General features: G+C 44.5%; 1 protein-coding gene across 1 annotated transcript; it reads left to right on the plus strand.

Annotated features, from left to right (window-relative positions):
* The first annotated feature begins 2,083 nt into the window (after positions 1-2,083).
* LOC125536564 (probable glutathione S-transferase GSTU6) lies at positions 2,084-3,115 on the plus strand. The gene is made up of 2 exons (XM_048699839.1): positions 2,084-2,464; positions 2,549-3,115. The coding sequence occupies exons 1-2, from the start codon at positions 2,141-2,143 to the stop codon at positions 2,921-2,923; spliced, it is 699 nt and encodes a 232-aa protein (XP_048555796.1). The 5' UTR covers positions 2,084-2,140; the 3' UTR covers positions 2,924-3,115.
* The last annotated feature ends 15,714 nt before the right edge of the window (positions 3,116-18,829 follow it).

Raw genomic sequence — 18,829 nt, forward strand, 5'->3', positions numbered from 1 at the left:
CAGTATGACCAGACAGTCCAACTAAGCGAGCTCTTATTACTATATAATAAAACACTAATTAGCTGGCACATATGCAGCCATATTGGCCTACGGGTGTCCCTAATCATAGCCCTTAATTATATGTCCCTAATATTGTTCTAAACACCTGCAAGTACTATTTAGAATAGCATCAGGGGATCGCTAATGAAGGTTGTACATAAAAATTGGATTAAAATTTGGTTCACATATCTATGTCTTGAAATTCTCACTATAGTCATTTTGATCATCCCGTAGGTCATAATACTCTCTCCTCCCGGAATTACTTGTTGCAAAAATGGATGTATCTAGACGTATTTTAGTTTTCCCTACATCCATTTTTATCCATTTCTGCAACAAGTAATTCAGGACGAAGGGAGTAGACAATGTCATGGACTTCCACTCGCCAGTAATTTAATTAATGAACAATTTGCCATTTGGCGCCCATACATGGCTGTGGTTCCTATGGCTGCCGGTGGAACACTTCCCTCTTGATGTGGGCGTGGGTTGCGGTTATGCAGGTGGAGGTATCTGCATAATGATAATTTCTAACAGCAACATTCCAGCCGCATGGTCATACTGTATTGAGTTATTTCACTATACCATGTTCTACTTTTCACAAACTATTTACGTCCTGTGGACGTTGTGGAAAACACGAAATAAATCTTGTTTCAAAGGTATTAGACCTAGTGATCCTACTACTGACGCGATTTTCATTCTCTGCCAATTTCTGAACACTTGGGCATAAATTCAGAAAGGTGCTCTGTGACAGGGGGATAGCGTGATGGTAAAAAGCGAAGGAGATCTTCAGGCAGAAACACGGCTGGACCCTGTTATCAGGAGGTTGGCCATGTATAGTTCGTATACGTCGGTAGAGAACTCGAGCTTCGTCTGTTGTGGCCTAAATTCTGCTGCTGTTTCTTTTTGTTTCAAAAAGGAGGTTATCCCCCGGCCTCTGCATCAGAACGATGCATGTGGCCATCTTGCTGCTGTTTCTAAATTAGCTGAATGTGCAAATTTGAATGAACTTCTTCATGATCCGATATATTCCTAGGCTGTGCAGTTTAGCTGAAAATAACAACTGTTCTTGCGCATTTTCCCCATATGGTTATGACAGTTTTTGCATACATATACCACCAATCGTTCATGTCGCCCCACATGTTCTCTGTTGACGTAATCTTGGATCAGGTACGTATCTGTAGCACCTTGTTGATTTTTATTTGATCTTTATCATTATCCTGTTCATCATGGTTCTCATGCATCCACGGCGTACTATTTGTTTTGCAAAACATACAGATCTTTAGAAACCTGACGCGCGAGGAGCAGAGGAACTTGTATGAGCAACTTGGGAAGATGTTATGCAACTTATGCAAACTACCTGTTTGCATGATAGGGCCAACTAATTTAATTAGGTGCTTGATTCCCCTGCTACTGAGTGATTTATTTATCATCTGCACTAATTCTCTCCTTGTTTTTATTATCGGAGATGGAGAAGTTATACTTATATTTGTGTAAATCCCCTGCTACTGGGAAGGATGCACTAATTGGAGCATAAGTATTAGGCATTCGACCTGTTCAGACTAGTCTGTGCCTGCCATTGTTATGGATACATGCTTAAAGTTAGTGCGACTAGCTAGTAGTATTATATAGCTCATGTCCTTATCTGATATCAATCTTAAAGTAATTAACGATGACTGACCGGCTGGGGAGTGGGGATGTCCACGACTCTGCTAGTCTGTTTATTTCCTAGCTTTCTTCTCCAAGACATTGACTAATGTCTTCAGAAACTTGACATGAAAGTTAACTAATCGGCAAGAAAACGACCTTGACTAATGTTGCTAAGCACTGAAATCGTTGCTGTGGTGTTTCAAAACATGGAGATAAAATAAGTGATCATGGTACATGTGTTAAAAATAGAGTAAACAACAAGTCTATTCAATGTCCGGACACTAAGTGATTGTTCAAAATAAGTGTCCTTGACGTTAGCACATGCCTCATGGATGATGCATTGTTATTGCCTCCCATACCCTATATATATCACTCCACGCTCAGCCAAGCAAGCAAGCAAACACAGTAGTTAACACTGAAGTTCAAGTCATATCCATAGGTATCACGCAAGGGAGAAATGACCGGTGAAGACGAGCTGAAGCTGCTGGGTACATGGGCGAGCCCCTGGGTTTCCAGGGTGAAATTCGCGCTCCACCTCAAGGGCTTGAGCTACGAGTACGTGGAGCAGGACCTCGACAACAAGAGCGACCTGCTCCTCGCCTCCAACCCGGTGCACAAGAAGGTGCCAGTACTCATCCACAACGGCAAGCCAATCTGTGAGTCCGTCGTCATCCTAGAGTACATCGACGATGCCTATGGTACCATAGGCCCCTCCTTCCTGCCCCTTGACCCATACGAGCGTGCCATTGCTCGGTTCTGGGTAGACTACATTGACCAGAAGGTTTACTCTTATAGTGTTTTGTGTTGTTGATTTCACAATTATGTATGTGGTGAGCTGATTAATGTTGCTATTTGGTGCATGCAGCTAGTCATACCGTGGAAAGTGGCGTTCACGGCCGACGGAGAGGAGGAGAAGACCGAGGGGATAAAGCAGATGTTGGCGGCGGTGCACACGCTGGAGGGGGCTCTCAAGGAATGCTCCAAGGGGAAGCCCTTCTTTGGCGGTGATAGCGTTGGATACGTGGACATTGCACTGGGCGGTCTCTTGGGATTTTTGCAGGGAACTGAAGAGTTATGTGGTAGCAAACCCTTTGACATCGCCAGCACCCCACTTCTGCTGGCGTGGGTGGAGCGTTTCACCGCGCTGGACGCCGCCAAGGTGGCCCTGCCAGATGTCAGCAAGTTGGTTGAGTTTGCCAAGATGAAGCGGGCTCAGATGGCTTTGTCTATCAAGAAGTGAACTAATCTGTCACCTGAATGGTTTAGATCGGAGAATATTTATTAAGTTATGTTTTCTAAATACATGTGCTAGTATAGTTGTGTATTATCTCCCGTTGGTGTCCCTGTCAAACATGTCATGCATGGAATATTGTACTGAATAAGGAAGATTGAATGATCTTTTGTTATAATATCTTCTTTCTTGTTGAGACTATATTTTGCTTTCATGGAGAGGGAGTGTGGTCCGAGAGCACATCAATCTTTGTTCGATGGAGATGACTCTTAGTGCCCCAACTCTGGCAAGTCACAGAGGTATGGTACGTAGCTTAGAACTTGTCGCAAGAAGCGCGCCTTTGATATATAACTCCTCTGTGGCAAAGTACAGGACCAGGACAGAAGGAGCTGATGGATGACTATTCCGAGTGGGCTGTCATCTCAACCGCATGACATCTTCGCTCTGTTAGAAGTATAAACGTGTTAGTTAGGAATTAGGAGAGATAGAGATAGATTTGGTTAAAACTAACAATGACTTGCCTTGTACACCAATCCTCTTCCCATGTTGTACTCCTACATATACCCCATATTAGGGTCAGATCAATATGCAACAACAATTCCAGCCATCCTACAATTTTTATACGCTCTAGTGGGCTGTTTTAGATGGTTTTTTTTTCTTGTTAAACCATAGTTATTTGTGAATACCATTATATCAAAATTAAGCATTAGATTAGCACCTAAATGATCACGACTTTTTCCCAAGGTAGGCAAATTTTGTGGCTCATGCATTAGCTAGGCGAGGTCACAATTTACCCGTGACGGTGTGGCAAACCATATTTCACTTTCGCATATTTTCTTTGGTAGTTAGCTAACGTAATGGCTTATTTCCAGTGGTTTATAAGCCCGAGAAAGGTGACTTATTATTTCTTTCGGACTTTAGCTACATATAGTTATGCCACTCATCGGCATTAATATACTCCTACGAGGCATGGCAAATTGTTTGATGCCATGTCTTTATACATGTTCTAAGTTCCTTTTCATCAGCACCCAAATGCAAATAGTTTCAGGAGGGATGCACCGCTTGGAGTGTAAGTATTAGGTTCAGACTAGTATGTGATTACAGAGTGTGTAGTGTATCTGCCTGCCATTAACATGCATGCATGCTTGAAGTTAGTGTGACTAACTAGTATTACATGCTCAATCATCGTTAACTAACTCTTTATCTATCCTCGCAAAAAACAAAAAAGGTGCATGTTTCCCAGTCAAACAGTACGTTGCAAAATCGCCATCCTTTTAAACGATAGAAGCGTATGCCACTAACGAATTTACATGTTGATATTCATGCGTAACTTTCTTTCTTACCTCCCAAATGAAAATGAATTTTAACTTCATTTTTTCACATGTTTATCATGTTTCTATCGTACCATTTTCTTTTGAGAAAAAAATAAAAACCTTCAAACGTGTTTTTTGTGAAATTTTAAGTGTAATTGATTTCACCGGATACTTAATTTCTCATAAAAAATCACTCCACAACAATATAGTTGTGAAATAAAAAGCACATGCTTCTGGTTCAAAATGGATAGAGTACTTTTCTTGCGAGGTGAAAAATGGAAACAGTTGTGGTATCACCCTAGAAAAAATATATTGCCATACAAGAATTGATTAGTTGAGAAATCTACAGGCTGGCTTCCAGCTACAAGCATGACATATTGCATATTCTAATCTTTTACATGTTATAAGTAGGAACCAAGTATATGAATAAAAGAGGAAAATACTAGATGGCTAGTTTAGAAGGATTTTCAGAGTAACCACACAATTATTAGATGTGTGTTTCATCAATTTACAAAGAAGTTAGCACATGGTAGGAAAAGTGGACGTACAATCCCGCCAGCGTGTTCAAATCCTCATGTACACGAATTTATCTTATGATATAATCATTATTCTTAAAAAAACACATATTGTTTGCAGCTGAAGAAATCTGATGATTATTGTAGATCACAAAATTAGCGGAAGATATGTATCACGACAGGATGATTGGTGAGATGGACACAAACACTTATCATTCTACTCCTATCATTGTGGTTGCACAAGACGAAATGTGAAGATTTTTCTATCCAGCTGTTGCTTTCATGATCAAATCACTAACCACATTATTGCAAATCATGTGCGCTTGCCATCTATTTTATGTTTTTCAAAAGTTGACTTGCAAGGCTTGTTTGGCCTTCGTATCGCCTTCCTTTGTCTTTTAGGCCAATACTTTTGATCTATCAAGCCTTCTCTTATACATCACGTTTTGCTGTTAAGATTGATCCAAGAAAATGACCCTGCAAAACCAACATGAAAACAACCATTATGACTGGCATAATTTTGTATTCCAAAAGTAAAAAAAAATCATGGATATATCTCACATCAACCTATGTTCTGATGGACCTTGTGTCATATCCCATAGAACTGACGTCCCCACACATCACCTTGTTTCACGTCCGGCAGGCACCTGTCACTGCAAGATCAACCTTATCGGCCACTGCCATCGCCACCACCGGAGACATAGCCATAGACAAACAAAGATACTAATTGAAAAAACCTAGACTATTGCACAGACGCGGGACAAGATCTCAGGGTTCCCCTTCCCACTGCCGCCGTTAGAGCAGCCCCCAGAGGTGAGGGAACCCCGGTGATCTCGGGCCGCCTTCTCTTTTCTCCTTCTTTTAGGAAGGTTAATTGTCCATGGACACATCAAATATGAACTGCAGCACATGTCACATGTAAAACATGAATTGCATCACATTTCCCGTTTGGCATCACATTGCAAACATGTTTTTCTTGTAGTAATGTCACATAATATTAATATCCATAAAAATGTAAATATCACGGACTTTCTCCTTTCACCTAATGAGAGAGTTCTGTAGAGCAGATTTCCATAGCTGGCCATCAGATAGATTTTGGATCACCTATCCAGGCTGAGCCATTTGTGGGCCGTGATGGACTACATACATTAATTCGGAGACACACATCCAGCTGGGGAATTTAGGGCAGGTCTTTTGCGGCTTATGAGTGGTTGTCCAAATAAGCCACCCTTTACCCAGCTTAGACTGGCAGCCCAACCTAAAATTTTATTTTAGAGGCCTACTAGTTAAGGGTTAATTAGTATGTGTCGGGACCCCGATCCTAAGTCACACCAATCTAGCATGTAACACTTCATATCACTTTGCGGCCTCACGCACGGTATTCCCACGGGTGCCACCTTACCTGGCCCAGGACCGTTTGCGCCTTTTGGCTCACGTATATGATAGTGTCGCTAGCATCCATATGACAGAGAACCCGGGCTGACATGACTAGTCGTGAACCCAAAGTGGCACTAACTTACAGGGACAGGCATACATGAATCAACCACGAGTATGTCGGTCAACAACGTATGAATCCGGGCTGTAGCACTGGGCTAACAGGACTCCGCGAACCCGGGCTGTAGCAGGCTAGGTAGGACTCCGGATGTCACCGCGTGACAATTCCCCGAAGGGACAGACACAAGAACGAAGTGAATCACATGCCGGCCAGTCATGTGTTCCGGAGCAGTAGTGCTGGGCTAGCAGGACTCCGGTGAACCGGGCTGTAGCGGACTACTATGGCACATGGAAGCACAAGACTACATTTCCCCATAAGAGAGGCTACTAGAGGTGAACAACTAGGTTGACTGATCCCACACATAGCAATACACGTTACACGTACGCATAACATGCAAGTATGTGCTGTACAACATGGCATCACAACATAACTCAAACTCATATAGATAAAGGCCTAGAAGAGCCACATAGCATCAATACAAACAGGGGTCTCATGACCCATCATTCAGAGCATACAAGCAACGGAAGCATTACATGTCTGAGTACAGACAATTACAAAAGGAAAAGACTAAGAATCCTGACTATACACGACCCTCCCAAGGGTACGGGATCGTAGCTGGGATACAAGCTACTCGTCGAAGTCACTAGTGTAACCAACTAAGAAACATAAATAAGCAAATGTGAGTACGAAGGTACTCAGCAAGTCTTACATCAGAACTATCTACATATGCAACATTATCAACAAGGGGGGAGGGGGGTGGAGTTTTAACAGCAGCAAGCCAGCTTCGACTCAGTGGCTAACCTATACTACGAGTATCAGAAACTTCTTTGAGGTGAGAAGGCGCATACGAGTCCACATATTCACCATATCAATACTCCACTATGGATCCGTTCCCGTCTCCCTACGAGAAGGCCATCCATAGCACTCACGCTTATCTTGCGGATTTTAGAGTATCCACTTCAAGTTGTCTATGTACTACATAAGTCCTCCAAGTTTCCATATCCGAGGAAAACGGCTATTCGAATAGATAATGTTGACCCTGCAGGGGTGTACTTCTTCACACACGCTCTCACCACTTATAGCCCTGTACACGTCATGTACCTCGACAACCTTCAAGCGGAAGCCGGGCAAGGGTGTCGGCCACGACCTGACTAACCACACAAGTCTCTCGTCCAGGTTTATCGCCTATTGGGGTTCCATCCGCAAGGAGATCCGGCCGGGGTGTCGCTCACGGCCCCAAACGATGTGTGCAGGGTTCCCAAGCCCACCATCCGGGTGTCACTTGGTACACCGTGCCACGGTGCCTAGTCTGTCCCAAGCCCGTCCCGTCGGACACCACCTGGTAGACAAGTAGCACTACCTACAAACGCCAGAAACTAGTTGCAACTCTTGGACAGAGATCAAGTGGATTAATAAGCCGAGAGGGGCCGGATGACCGGAACCCAATGTGTGGTAGTAACTGGACTTGGATAACATACACAGAACTCAGTGCTTAGGGATGGTTCCAATGAGACAACCCACCATGTACTCCTACATGTCCTCTCATCGCTACCTTTACCAAAACGTGTTCACACACTTAGCCTTTATCGGTAGGACATGTTCACCACTCCGATTCATTTCCGATAATTCAGACCTGACACAACTCTAAGCATAGCTGGCATAAAGAAATCAAGCATGGATGAGTAGGCACATCAAGGCTCAAGCAACTCCTACTCATGCTAGTGGGTTTCAGCTATTTACTATGGAAATGACAGGTCATGCAAAGGAATGGGTTCAGCTACCGCAGCAGAAAGTAGCAGTTTGAATCGTTGTTGTCCTAATGCAGTAAAAGGAGCAGGAGCGAGAGAGTGGGGTTTATCGAAATGCTCAAGAGGGTTGCTTGCCTGATAGATCGACGAAGAAGCACTGCTCCTCAGACAGGTACTCGGGACACCTTCCGGAGTAGAACCTATCGAGAGGGGATGGTGCCGGCAATCAATAAACAACCATATGCGACAATATGATGCATGAAGATGACATTTCAAAGATGCTATGATTTTCCCTAATACATCTAGCATCAATTTGATTGGTTCATATGCAAACCCCAAATTAAGTAGATAACATGCCGTTATTACGTTTTCACTTATACAGCAAGTATAAGTTGGTTTTTCATGCATGAAACTGGCATAAATGGATTCCTTGCATTTTTCTGATAATTTTTCATATATAATTTATTTGATTTGGAGTTATGGTTGAATTACTATGAATTTTAGAAGTTTTAACTATTTTCTGGAATTCTCTGAATTATTTAAAATCCAGAAATCAATTACTGCGTCAGCGTGACGTCACAGAGGCGTCAGCAGGGCTGACCAGGTCAAACCTGACGTGTGGGGCCCACACGTCAGTGACACTGGGGTTATCCCCGGGTCAAACCCGCACTGACCAGGGTTTGACTTGGCTTTGGGGCCCACTGTCAGTCTCAAGGGGGGATTAGGCTGTGGGATTAGCGCTAATTAAGCCGCCACGTCAGCCTCGCCGGAGTTCGGCCGACGACGACCAAAACCGCGGCGGACGCTCGGTGGAAACGCTGCTCCGGCGTCCATTCGACGCGCGGATGGGTGTTGAGGGTGGCTGGCACTCGCGCGCATCTAATAGAGGAGGTGGGAGGCCGTGGGGTGGACGGAGCTCGCCGGAGTAGGGCTCGCGGTGGCGACCGGAGCTCGGCTATGCATGGGCGGGGTGCTGCAGCTCGAGGCGAGCGAACGGGGGGGGGGGGGGGGGGGGGGGGGGGGGTGGTGCTAGGCAGCACCTAAAGGGCAACAGGAGCCCGCCGGAGCAACTAGCAGGAGCGGAGGGGCTCAGGGGCGTGCGTGAAGAAAAAGGCGGAGGAGAGCGATTCAGTGGCTCGCGGCGAGTCTTCCGGTGCAGACGGCGGGGCCGGGGAGGTGTCGGAGCGAGCGGGGCGACGAGGAGGATCTCCGGCGGCCGGCGATGGAAACGAAGACGGTGGCGTCGATGCAGAGCTTCCCGGGTCGCCTGGCTCGTTGAGGACGTAGCAGGCGGCGAGGCGGAGCTCTGGGCATGTCTGAGAGGCGAGGGGAAGGCAGTGGTCGCGGTGGCGCACGGCGGTGCTCTCCGATGCGCTCGGAACAGAGGGGGAGAGCGAGACTGAGGAGAGGAGAAGCACGGGGGAGAGTGAGAGGGGGTCGGGGCTTGCGTGGCGTCTCCATAGAAGGCCAGGGCGTCGACGGGGAGCGGCAAGCAGGAGCTGGCAAGGCGCGTGGCCAGCGCGCGGCGAGCACGTGCTCGTCCTTCTGTCCGGGGAGGAAGACGACAACGAAGCTGCGGTGGTGGGTTGGGCCTAGCTGGGCCGGTCCTGTTGGGCCACCAGGTAAGCGCCAGGTAAGTGTTTTCTTATTTCCTGTTTTCTTTTTCTATTTCTGACATTTGTTTTGAATCCAAAAGAAATGTTAAAACACTTCCATAAATGCTGAAAATATTTGTGGCATCTAGATATAATATTCCAGAGGCCCTCACCAATTCCCAACATTTTTGGAGCCATTAAAATATTTATATAATTTAAACAGCTCCAAATCAAATATTTATGCATTGATTCAAAAATCCAAAATGTGTAGCAAAAATGTGCATCACCTCTGATTGTTGTTTCCAACATTATCCAAAGAGCATGCGCATTTTTGAATAGCATTTTGGGTTCATTGAAAAAATCCATTTTAAAGTTGAACCTATTGGGAAAAAACTTTGGTGCTAGGGTTTGCAACATCCCCATTTTAATTTCATTTGAAATTTAAATATGATGCACAAAGCAAGCCTAGGACCATACCGGAATTAGGGATGTGAAAGTATGCTTTTAGAATAAATATTTAGGTTGGTCTGCTAAAATAAGCTTGATAGGGGCAGCTTATTTTGGAAACCACTCATAAGCCTCAAAAGAACGGGTCCTTAATCAATCATCTGTGTCAAGTGGAAATCGTACGTGGAGTGAATGAAGAGACCGGCATGGGCAATGTGGCTGGCTGGTTGGTCTATAAATGGAACTACAAGGCTATGTGCTTATTTGTTCCATTGGTAGTTCATCTCTGCCATTCTGCTATGTTTGTGTTAAGGTACCTTGCGACTCGGTTTGGTCGGAGAAAGAACAAACTATCAAGTTTTTATATGAGGCGATTGCCCACAGAAAGGTTCCTGTTGCTAAATAAAATAATTAGAAGCTCAAAATTCCTCTTTGTGTGAACATATTCATTTGGTTTCTAAACAGAGGTGTGATCTTGACCAAAAATAACCTTTCACGCTGTAGTTGGCAAGGGAGCAAGATGTGCGTCTTCTGCCAACATGACGAGTGTATTAAACACCTTTTTCGTCTAAGTTTTCTTGTTCAATGTGGGTCGTAGTTGAAGTAGCTTCAAATATTTACCCCCACATTGTGCACGTAATATAATCGGTAATTGGTTGCGGGATATTGATAAATAATTTTCTTCACATATCTTGTGGGGGTGGCAACATTATGTTGGGCTTTGTGGCTTTCTAGAGATGATGGGATTTTTAACAAAAAAAATTGTGCTTCATTTCTGTGCAAGTTACACACATTCACTCATGTATGTGATGGCTCTGTACTTGGTCTATCTTGGAGAGGCCGGACGGCGACGACGACTTCTGTATGATGGCGTCTATCTGTCTGGATCATACAACTAAGGAGGTTTTCTCCCATCTTAGATGGCGGTGTAATCTCCGGATAGAATATGCCCAACCTTAGGCTGAACCATTTCTGTTTTCTATAAAAAATATTTTGTTTTTGGTTGTGTCAGATGTGTTGACTGTGTGCAACGTGTTATGCAGAGCCCAGGTATTCGCTCGATGCGGTTGTATCACCTTGATATTTTTTTCTGAGAGCTAGAGTCCAGACTCAGGCAGGGTTACAATAAGAATGTACTAGATGTGTTAACCTATCCGGAACATTTGCAATGATCAACTGGTCTCCACTTTCTGTAGCTTCAGCCGCAAGTTCACGAGCAAGCTGGTTGCACACACGTGGAGCAAAGCGGACTTTGTATTCCGAGAAGACGGCGAGCGCAACTTTTATGTCCCGGAGAATGCCATAGCACGGGCAGTGGATTGTCACATCTGCACTGGCCACTGGCCGTCCTCTGCATGCGCCGTTCGACGGGAGTACGAGGCTTTAGACTGGCCAGTATTTGTACTGTCTTGCCGAACTCCGACAGCACATTCAGAGCGGCATTTCTCCACTCCTCTTCGTACCTTCCCAGAAATAGCACCAAACCCAAGATCGATTCTTTGCCGGCTCCAGGCACGCAGTCCTCTCTCATATGCCAGCATCGCTAGAGCAGAAGCAAAATTTTAGCAGGCAAATCCTGAGAACCGAATCCAGCAACACCTGCAGCCAATCACAAGTTCACAACTCGTGTATGGGAATTCCCTTTCAGGTGGAATCCTCCAATCATCTCTCAACGCATGTCTTAGGGCTCTGCTTTTGGAACATGCGATCACCGCATGGAATTCGTCTTCCTCCCGGTTACCGTAATTCACCTTGATATATTGATTGAGTGAAATCCCCTTTATCGAAAAAGACATAGTTCACTAGATTGGAACAACCGAAGATTCCCTGTAATCATATCAGTATACCACCAATATTTTCAATGATGTATTTTTTTCTTGGTAAGGCAACATCTATCAGTCATATGTATGCACTTCTACGTATGTTGCTTCTCAAAAGGACAATATGGAAATGTCACATATAATTTTGGATTTGTCCAGTGTATTTGAAGGACTAGCTATGTAGGAAGATGCGACTGTTGAACATGCCACCAGTCGTCAGGATGCCTCGAAAAGGAGCACAACCAGCATCTAATTGTCGATTGCATGAAACATGATTATCGGCCACGAGTGATAAAAGCACAGCTCGCTCTAGCAACTAGTATAACCTAACCATACAATAGCCATTCGTACCATGTATATCACATCGACCAAACAACCATACTATATGTAACCTCAGCTGACCTAGAGCATCAAATTCGGCTGGTTTCCAGAAACGTCACACCAATCGGACACAATATTTACTAGCTTCTTGAGTAACACTAACATCTACTCCCTCCGTTCACAATTATAAGATGTTTGTTTCTCTCTGAATCAAACATATATAAACACATTTTAGTATATTTGTTCACTCATTTCAATCCATATGCAGTCCAGTCCATCTTGAAATACCCGGAACATCTTATAATCGTGAACGGAGGGAGTAGTAAACTTCATCTTTTGAAAACTCAACGTAATTAGGATAGCTGGTTGTCACATGCCTGATCAATCAGTTAACCGTATTGTATAGCAGCAAATGAGGTTGGTGTCTGATATTGTCTTGACCAAAGATGCCGCCGTACTGTGATTATGTTGGTGCAAATCTTGTTTCTGTCTTTTCTTTTTCTTCTTCATGTCATGTGTGGGTTTAATTAACCTTTTTGAGCTCCTTATTGATGGGATTGGTTGAATAAAAAGCTCCTCCTCGTTACATGATTCATCATAAGAAAAAATAGAAGGATATCGAGAAACCTCTTCCTCTTTCATTAGTATTCTCTTCATTTTTTATTTGTTTTCTTGTCTTTAAGTAATTGGCAATATAAGGATTCTCAATGCAATTTACCACACAATACATATAAATTTCCTCTAGATCAAAAGCAAGAAATCTCTCAAGGTTATATTCTGGAATGCCCTTAGTTATAAGTTTCATTTCTTCATAACCTAGAAGCAAACTAAGTTCATTATGATGCGCAAGGAAAATCAAGTCATCACAACACGATTCGATCATGAATTTTTTTTTTGGAGATTTAAATGACTACGTTCATTGCAAAGTTCACAAAGATGGCTAAAAATATTAAAATTTTCAGCACAAACATCTAGCCTCTCTTGCAACTATTTAGTTTCTAAATACTTATGCCTCTTGTAGAATCTATCTTCCCTATTTGGTAAGTAACAGCAAACTCTATGCACTCCACAAAAATTGACATGCTTATAAGAGACATTTTTATCATGACTAGTGCAATCATCATTAGTACTATGTATATTCAAAGAATTCATACTAACAACATTACAATCATGCTCATCATTCAATTTTCCTCTAGCAATTGAGCACAATTATAGGAATCCTTATTCTCACGAAAGATATTAAAAAGATGAACCATACGAGGCAACCTCAATTCCATTTTTTTGTAATTTACTTTTATAAACTAAACTAGACATAAAACAAGAAACTAAAAGATTCAATCACTAGTAGAAAAAGGGCCAATTGTCCCGGTTGGTAAGGCCCATTTGTCCCGGTTGTTGAACCGGGACTAAAGGGTCGTTACTAAAGCCCTAGGCCTTTAGTCCCGGTTCTTACACGAACCGGGACTGATGGGCCTCCACGTGGCCAGTGCGGCGAGCCCAGGCAGGAGGGCCTTTGGTCCCGACTGGTGGCACCAACCGGGACCAATAGGCATCCACGCGTCAGCAGCTGGCAGGAGCTGAGGTTTTTTTTGAAAGGAGGTGGGTTTTGGGGGGTGAATTTAGGTGTTTCATATATTGTGTTAGCTAGCTAATTAATAGAGAGAAGTGTCCTCTCTTATCTCCGTTCTTGGCCGACGCTACGTACTATACGTATAGAGAGGACTCGACATGCTAGCTAGTAAGCAAAAATGATGGAAACAGAAGATCGTCATGAACATATGCATAAAGAGAGAAGTGATATCGACCTCTCCTTCTCCGAGAGATTGGTCGAACAACAAGTTTTCGTATATCTATCCAACGCTACTGGCTACATATATACAATATAAGATCTCTTACAATACAATCCTCTAATTATATATGAACTCAGGGTCCACATGGTATTCTCCGTCTTTACTGATCACGTGGTCAAGAAAGAATGCCGCCAATTCCTCTTGAATTGCTCGCATGCGATCTGGTGCTAAGAGTTCATCCCACATCGGAAATATCTAATTTGAGGGGGTCAATACATATATATGAATGAATGAAACTCAACACAAATGATGGTAATAAAATAAAATTGTGAATATTATTGCTTACGCACTTCATATTGTTTTTTAGAGTAGCCCCGCTCACAGGTCGTGTGGCGGATGGACTTGCAAACATAGTACACACAGTAATTATTCCCAGCTTCCTGCCACAACCACTTTACAAGAAATAGAGGTCAATCAAACTGATAAGCAAGCATGCTAAATGATATTGATGAAACTAGCGCTTGAATCACTAGGAGATGCGCGGAACATGCTAGTAGTACTTACTTTCGGGTGTGTAAATTGCAGCTTCTTCCGCAGTCCCGGAGCTTTTGAGGTGAATTTTTTCCCAAAACCTGCCAGACAAAGAAAACAATTACTTGATATCAGGAAATGAACAAATTTGCCGATATGGTGCGATAATGATCTATTTAACTTACTTCTCGAGCATTTCAGTCATGTCCGCATACTCATGGGGATCTTTTCGTCTCGAGTCTAAGACGGTTACTAGTCCCTGCTCAAGCTTAATCTCTAGGAGAATATAGTGGAACCTGCGCACACATACATAACTCATCAATTACATTACTATAACCTCGACTAATAAGGGAAACCGAATATGCACAAGACAGTAACACTCGCTTGAAGTTGTAAGGAAAGAGTATTATAGTTTTGTTTTGATTTAATACCAACGATCGTAGCAAGTTGGCCTCGGTATCTTTGGCATTACATTCAACCGTATATGCATCTATGAGATTTGTGGTAATGAACCCAATATCACCGGTTTGTCTTTTCTTCAATTCGGCGATCTTCAATCTGCATAATATAGTGAGGATAATTATATATACATGCAAGGAAAGAGCTGACCTATATATAGAGACTAGAGTCTCTTGTGTCCCCAACACACCCAATACAATGGTAAATTGTATAGGTGCACTAGTTCGGCGAAGAGATGGTGATACAAGTGCAATATGGATGGTAGATAAAGGTTTTTGTAATTTGAAATTATAAAAACAGGACGGTAACTAATGGTAAAAGTGAGCGTAAACGGTATTGCAATTCGTTGAAACAAGACCTAGGGTTCATACTTTCACTAGTGCAAGTTCCCTCAACAATAATAACATAATTGGATCATATAACTATCCCTCAACATGCAACAAAGAGTCACTCCAAAGTCACTAATAGAGGAGAACAAACGAAGAGATTATGGTAGGGTACGAAACCACCTCAAAGTTATTCTTTCTGATCGATCTATTCAAGAGTCCGTAGTAAAATAACATGAAGCTATTCTTTCCGTTCAGTCTATCATAGAGTTCGTACTAGAATAACACCTTAAGACACAAATCAACCAAAACCCTAATGTCACCTAGATACTCCAATGTCACCTCAAGTATCCGTGGGTATGATTATACGATATGCATCACACAATCTCAGACTCATCTATTCAACCAACACAAAGAACTTCAAAGAGTGCCCCAGAGTTTCTACCCGAGAGTCAAGACGAAAACGTGTGCCAACCCCTATGTATAAGTTCACGAGGTCATAGAACTCGCAAGTTGATCACCAAAACATACATCACATGAATCACGTGATATCCCATTGTCACCACAGATAAGCACATGCAAGACATACATCAAGTGTTCTCAAATCCTTAAAGACTCAATCCGATAAGATAACTTCAAAGGGAAAACTTAATCCATTACAAGACAGAAGAGGGGGAGAAACATCATAAGATCCAACTATAATAGCAAAGCTTGCGATACATCAAGATCGTACCACCTCAAGAACACGAGAGAGAGAGAGAGAGAGAGAGAGAGATCAAACACATAGCTACTGGTACATACCCTTAGCCCCGAGGGAGAACTATTCCCTTCTAATCATGGAGAGCGCCGGGATGGTGAAGATGGCCACCGGAGAGGGATTACCCCCTCCGGCAGGGTGCCGGAACGGGTCTAGATTGGTTTTCGGTGGCTACGGAGGCTTCTGGCGGTGGAACTCCCGATCTATTCTCTTCCTTGATGTTTCTAGGGTATATGGATATATATAGGCGAAAGAAGTCGGTCAGGGTGAGGGAGTCCTGGATTAGGGGGTGTTCGGGTAGCCGGACTATACCTTCAGCCAGACTCCAGGACTATGAAGATACAAGATTGAAGACTTCGTCCCGTGTCCGGATGGGACTTTCCTTGGCGTGGGAGGCAAGCTTGGCGATGCGGATATTCAAGATCTCCTACCATTGTAACCAACTTTGTGTAACCCTAACCCTCTCCGGTGTCTATATAAACCGGAGGGTTTTAGTCCGTAGGACAACTTCATCATACAACAATCATACCATAGGCTAGCTTCTAGGGTTTAGCCTCCTTGATCTCGTGGTAGATCTACTCTTGTACTACCCATATCATCAATATTAATCAAGCAGGACGTAGGGTTTTACCTCCATCAAGATGGCCCGAACCTGGGTAAAACATCGTGTTCCTTGCCTCCTGTTACCATCCGGCCTAGACGCACAGTTCGGGACCCCCTACCCGAGATCCGCCGGTTTTGACACCGACATTGGTGCTTTCATTGAGAGTTCCTCTGTGTCGTCGCCTTTAGGCCCGATGGCTCCTTCGATCATCAACAACGATGCAGTCCAGGGTGAGACTTTTCTTCCCGGACAGATCTTCGTCTTCGGCGGCTTCGCACTGCGGGCCAATTCGCTTGGCCACCTTGAGCGGATTGAAAGCTACGCCCCTGGCCATCAGGTCAGGTTTGGAAGCCTAAACTACACGGCTGACATCCGCGGGGACTTGATCTTCGACGGATTCGAGCCACAGTGAAGCGCGCCGCACTGTCTCGATGGGCATGATATAGCTCTGCCGCCGAACAACGCTTTGGAGGCCGCACACGCACCGGTTCCGACCATTGATTCAGAGCCTACTGCGCCGATCAAGGATAAGCGGTTGGACGCTGCCTCAGGGGCTGCGATCTCAGAGGCGATCGAGCCGAACTCCAGCCCCGCACCCCGCATGGCCCGTGACTCCGAAGAGCCGGATTCTTCTCCGAACTCCGAGCCCCCCGCGCCCCTGCCGATCGAATCCGATTGGGCACTGATAATGGAGTTCACTGCCGCGGACATCTTTCAGCACTCGCCCTTCGGCGACATCCTGAATTCCCTAAAGTCTCTCTCTTTATCAGGAGAGCCCTGGCCGGACTATGGTCAGCAAGGTTGGGATACGGACGATGAAGAAATTCAAAACCCACCCACCACCCACTTCGTAGCCACTGTCGACGACTTAACCGACATGCTTGACTTCGACTCCGAAGACATCAACGGCATGGACGACGATGCAGGAGACGAACAAGAACCAGCACCTGTAGGGCGCTGGAAGGCCACCTCGTCATATGACATATATATGGTGGAAACTCCAAAGGATGGAGATGGCGATGAAACAGCGGGGGACGATACCTCTAAGAAACAGCCCAAGCGCCGGCGTCAGCGGCGCCGCTCTAAATCCCGCCAAAGCAAAAACGGTTATTCCGGCACGGGAGATAATACTACTCTGGATAGCGCCAAAGAACACCCCCTCCAGCAAGATTCAGCACAGGAGGACAGAGAAGCCAGCCCTCATGAGAGGGCGGCGGACCAGGAGGTTGAGGACGATAATTATACGCCTCCCTCCGAAGACGAGGCAAGCCTCGACGACGACGAGTTCGTCGTGCCAGAGGATCCCGCCGAACAAGAGCGTTTTAAATGCAGGCTTATGGCCATGGCAAGCAGCCTCAAGAAAAAGCAGCAACAACTTAGAGCTGATCAGGATTTGCTAGCTGATAGATGGACTGAAGTCCTTGCGGCCAAAGAGTATGAACTCGAACGCCCCTCCAAGAGTTACCCAAAGCGCAGGCTGCTACCCCGACTAGAGGAGGAAGCACCTACATCACCAGCGCATGACATGGCCGACCGGCCACCTTGTGGCCGCGACAGAAAGGCCTCTTGGCCCTCCACTCAAGCCATGCCCCGACGCCGCGTCAATCATACTAAGGCACGGGAAAATGCGCCCGACCTGCGCGACATACTGGAGGACAAGGCAAGGCAAACAAGATCGATCTACGGATCGCGCAGGCGCCCCACAGCACATGATGGTGATCGTCACTCCGGATGCAATAAATCCGGCCGGGCCGAACTCAACAGACAAAGCTCCTTCGAGCTGCGTCGTGATATAGCCCAATACAGAGGCGCCGCACACCCACTATGCTTCACAGATGAAGTAATGGATCATAAAATCCCTGAGGGCTTCAAACCCGTAAACATCAAATCGTACGATGGCACAACAGATACTGCGGTATGGATCGTGGACTATCTCCTGAAGGAAATATGCCCTAGAGGCAATAATAAAGTTATTATTTATTTCCTTATAATCATGATAAATGTTTATTATTCATGCTAGAATTGTATTAACCGGAAACATAATACATGTGTGAATACATAGACAAACAAAGTGTCACTAGTATGCCTCTACTTGACTAGCTCGTTAATCAAAGATGGTTATGTTTCCTAACCATGAACAATGAGTTGTTATTTGATTAACGAGGTCACATCATTAGTTGAATGATCTGATTGA

The sequence above is a fragment of the Triticum urartu genome, chromosome 1 (genome assembly GCF_003073215.2).
Source record: "Triticum urartu cultivar G1812 chromosome 1, Tu2.1, whole genome shotgun sequence".
Classification (NCBI taxonomy): Eukaryota; Viridiplantae; Streptophyta; class Magnoliopsida; order Poales; family Poaceae; genus Triticum; species Triticum urartu.

What these genes read in the sequence shown, in the direction of transcription:
- LOC125536564 (XM_048699839.1), top strand. Translation starts at nt 2,141, where the DNA reads ATGACCGGTGAAGACGAGCTGAAGCTGCTGGGTACATGGGCGAGCCCC. An exon ending in TAGACTACATTGACCAGAAG is followed by an intron (nt 2,465 to 2,548) that starts GTTTACTCTTAT and finishes TGGTGCATGCAG; the next exon opens with CTAGTCATACCGTGGAAAGT.